Below are 1,759 nucleotides of genomic sequence, written 5' to 3' on the forward strand. Positions count from 1 at the left end.
CACAATTGATTTAGAACATATTATTACGATCATTATATATTTTAATAAATTTAATCTTACACGTGTATAGTATGAGATGTTAGTTATTTTATTATAAAAAAAATTTCTACAAAAGCTAACTTTTTCATTTTTTATTACATATTATTCGCTTTATATTTAGTCTACTGATTTATTGTAAAAATATTTAGTGACATTATTCGCTTCTCCTTCTTAAAAATCTTTCAATCCCAGTAATTTTTAAAATAAAAATTATAAAATAAAATTAACAAACTAACAACAAAAATAAATCATAAGTGAATAAATTTAGGAACTATTTAATTAAAATGAAAATAAACACTTCTCAAATTCACATAAACATACGTTTACCATCATAGCTTAAGTAATTGACATACGCTTTTCAAATTATATAGGGAAAATAATAATTTATTCCTAAAAAGTGAAGAATAATAAAAGCTGTTTATTATATGTAATAAGGCTTAATTCACCTGTGCATCATGTAATTTGGAAATAATTACCGTAATGAATCTATTAAACTATTAAAATATTCCAATATATTTTAAATTAATAAAAATAATTCTCGAACAGTCATTTATATAATCTGATCATTTGATGTGTGTGTGTGTGTGTGTGTGTGTGTGTGTGTGTGTGTGAGTTTGTGTGTTTGTACCAATTAGCATATATAATATGATATTGTTTTAAAAAAAAAAATAATAATAATAATTAATCAAAATTAAATTTTCGAAATCCTTTATCGAGAAATAAAAAAGTCGCTTAAATTCTTATAATTTATTATAATATTGGCAATTACTGTGCTATAGAATTCAAGAAATTAGCATGTATTTAAGTAGGTAATGTATCTAATTAATTGCTACTTAATGATCATATATTGATCAATATTGAAAGAAGTATAAATAAATCTGTTATTGGCACAGGCTGCTGTTACAGGCGATTTACAGGCATAGTTTTTATTGTAAATTTGCAGCTATCATAAGCCATAAGTATAAACAATTTTTCAAATAAATTGACAAATACAGATTACGATTGTTCCATGTCATTGAACTGGAGTATGCGTGGAAAAACGAATATCCCATTGGCAAAAAGAAAAAAATAAAAAATAGACAAAAATTCGACCGAAACGATGTCGGCATATATTGTCGGCATAATATAAAGGATAATTCGGGTGGTAAACGTGCTCGAGTCGATTCTATTTAATCATAATACGAAAAAGACTCGTCATTAAACAAAAGTGGCCTCGGAAGCGAGCAGTTCTCGCATTCCCTGTTAACTTTCACTGTTAAAAATGGATTGGAGAAGCAGCGAGCTCCGTGCGAAGCCTCGTCGATGGGTCGCTCAACTTGGGTCATCTCGGCTAGTCGGTTGGTCCAGAGAAAGGCCCGGGAAGAAGAATCTCCCAACCCCTTCCCTGACAGGCGCCGCGAGCGACGAGAGATCGGCGAGCCTGCGCCGGACTCGGACCCGCCGAGCTTCAGTACTAAGTACCCGCGCGACGCAACAACACGTAGACTAGCAGACGAGCGAGCACCCGAGCTGTAACGGAAGATGCGCGAGCGAGCCGCGAGATAGTGGGAGTGCAAGGCTTCGAGATCGAGGATACTGGATAGGTGGAGAACCGGTATCGAGGCACTGAACGCAGCGCTACCGCAAACGCAAGAGAGCAACGAGTGCAAGTAGTGCAACGAGTTGCGGCAAAAGCTTCCAACAGCCATGCGCTTCCTACAGAAGGTACGTATGTCATTAG

At 34.2% G+C, this 1,759-nt stretch overlaps 1 protein-coding gene across 1 annotated transcript in view; it reads left to right on the plus strand.

Annotated features, from left to right (window-relative positions):
- Window positions 1–1,487: 1,487 nt before the first annotated feature.
- The window catches only part of LOC105359394 (protein split ends), an 8,354-nt gene continuing 8,082 nt past the window's right edge, over window positions 1,488–1,759 (plus strand). Inside the window, exon 1 of the mRNA XM_011495998.1 lies at window positions 1,488–1,743. Within this exon, the coding sequence (XP_011494300.1) occupies window positions 1,726–1,743 (18 nt within the window). The 5' untranslated portion in view covers window positions 1,488–1,725. The remainder of the gene's footprint in view (window positions 1,744–1,759) is intronic.

The sequence above is a fragment of the Ceratosolen solmsi genome, unplaced genomic scaffold (assembly GCF_000503995.2).
Source record: "Ceratosolen solmsi marchali unplaced genomic scaffold, CerSol_1.0 scaffold11, whole genome shotgun sequence".
In the NCBI taxonomy this organism is placed as follows: Eukaryota; Metazoa; Arthropoda; class Insecta; order Hymenoptera; family Agaonidae; genus Ceratosolen; species Ceratosolen solmsi.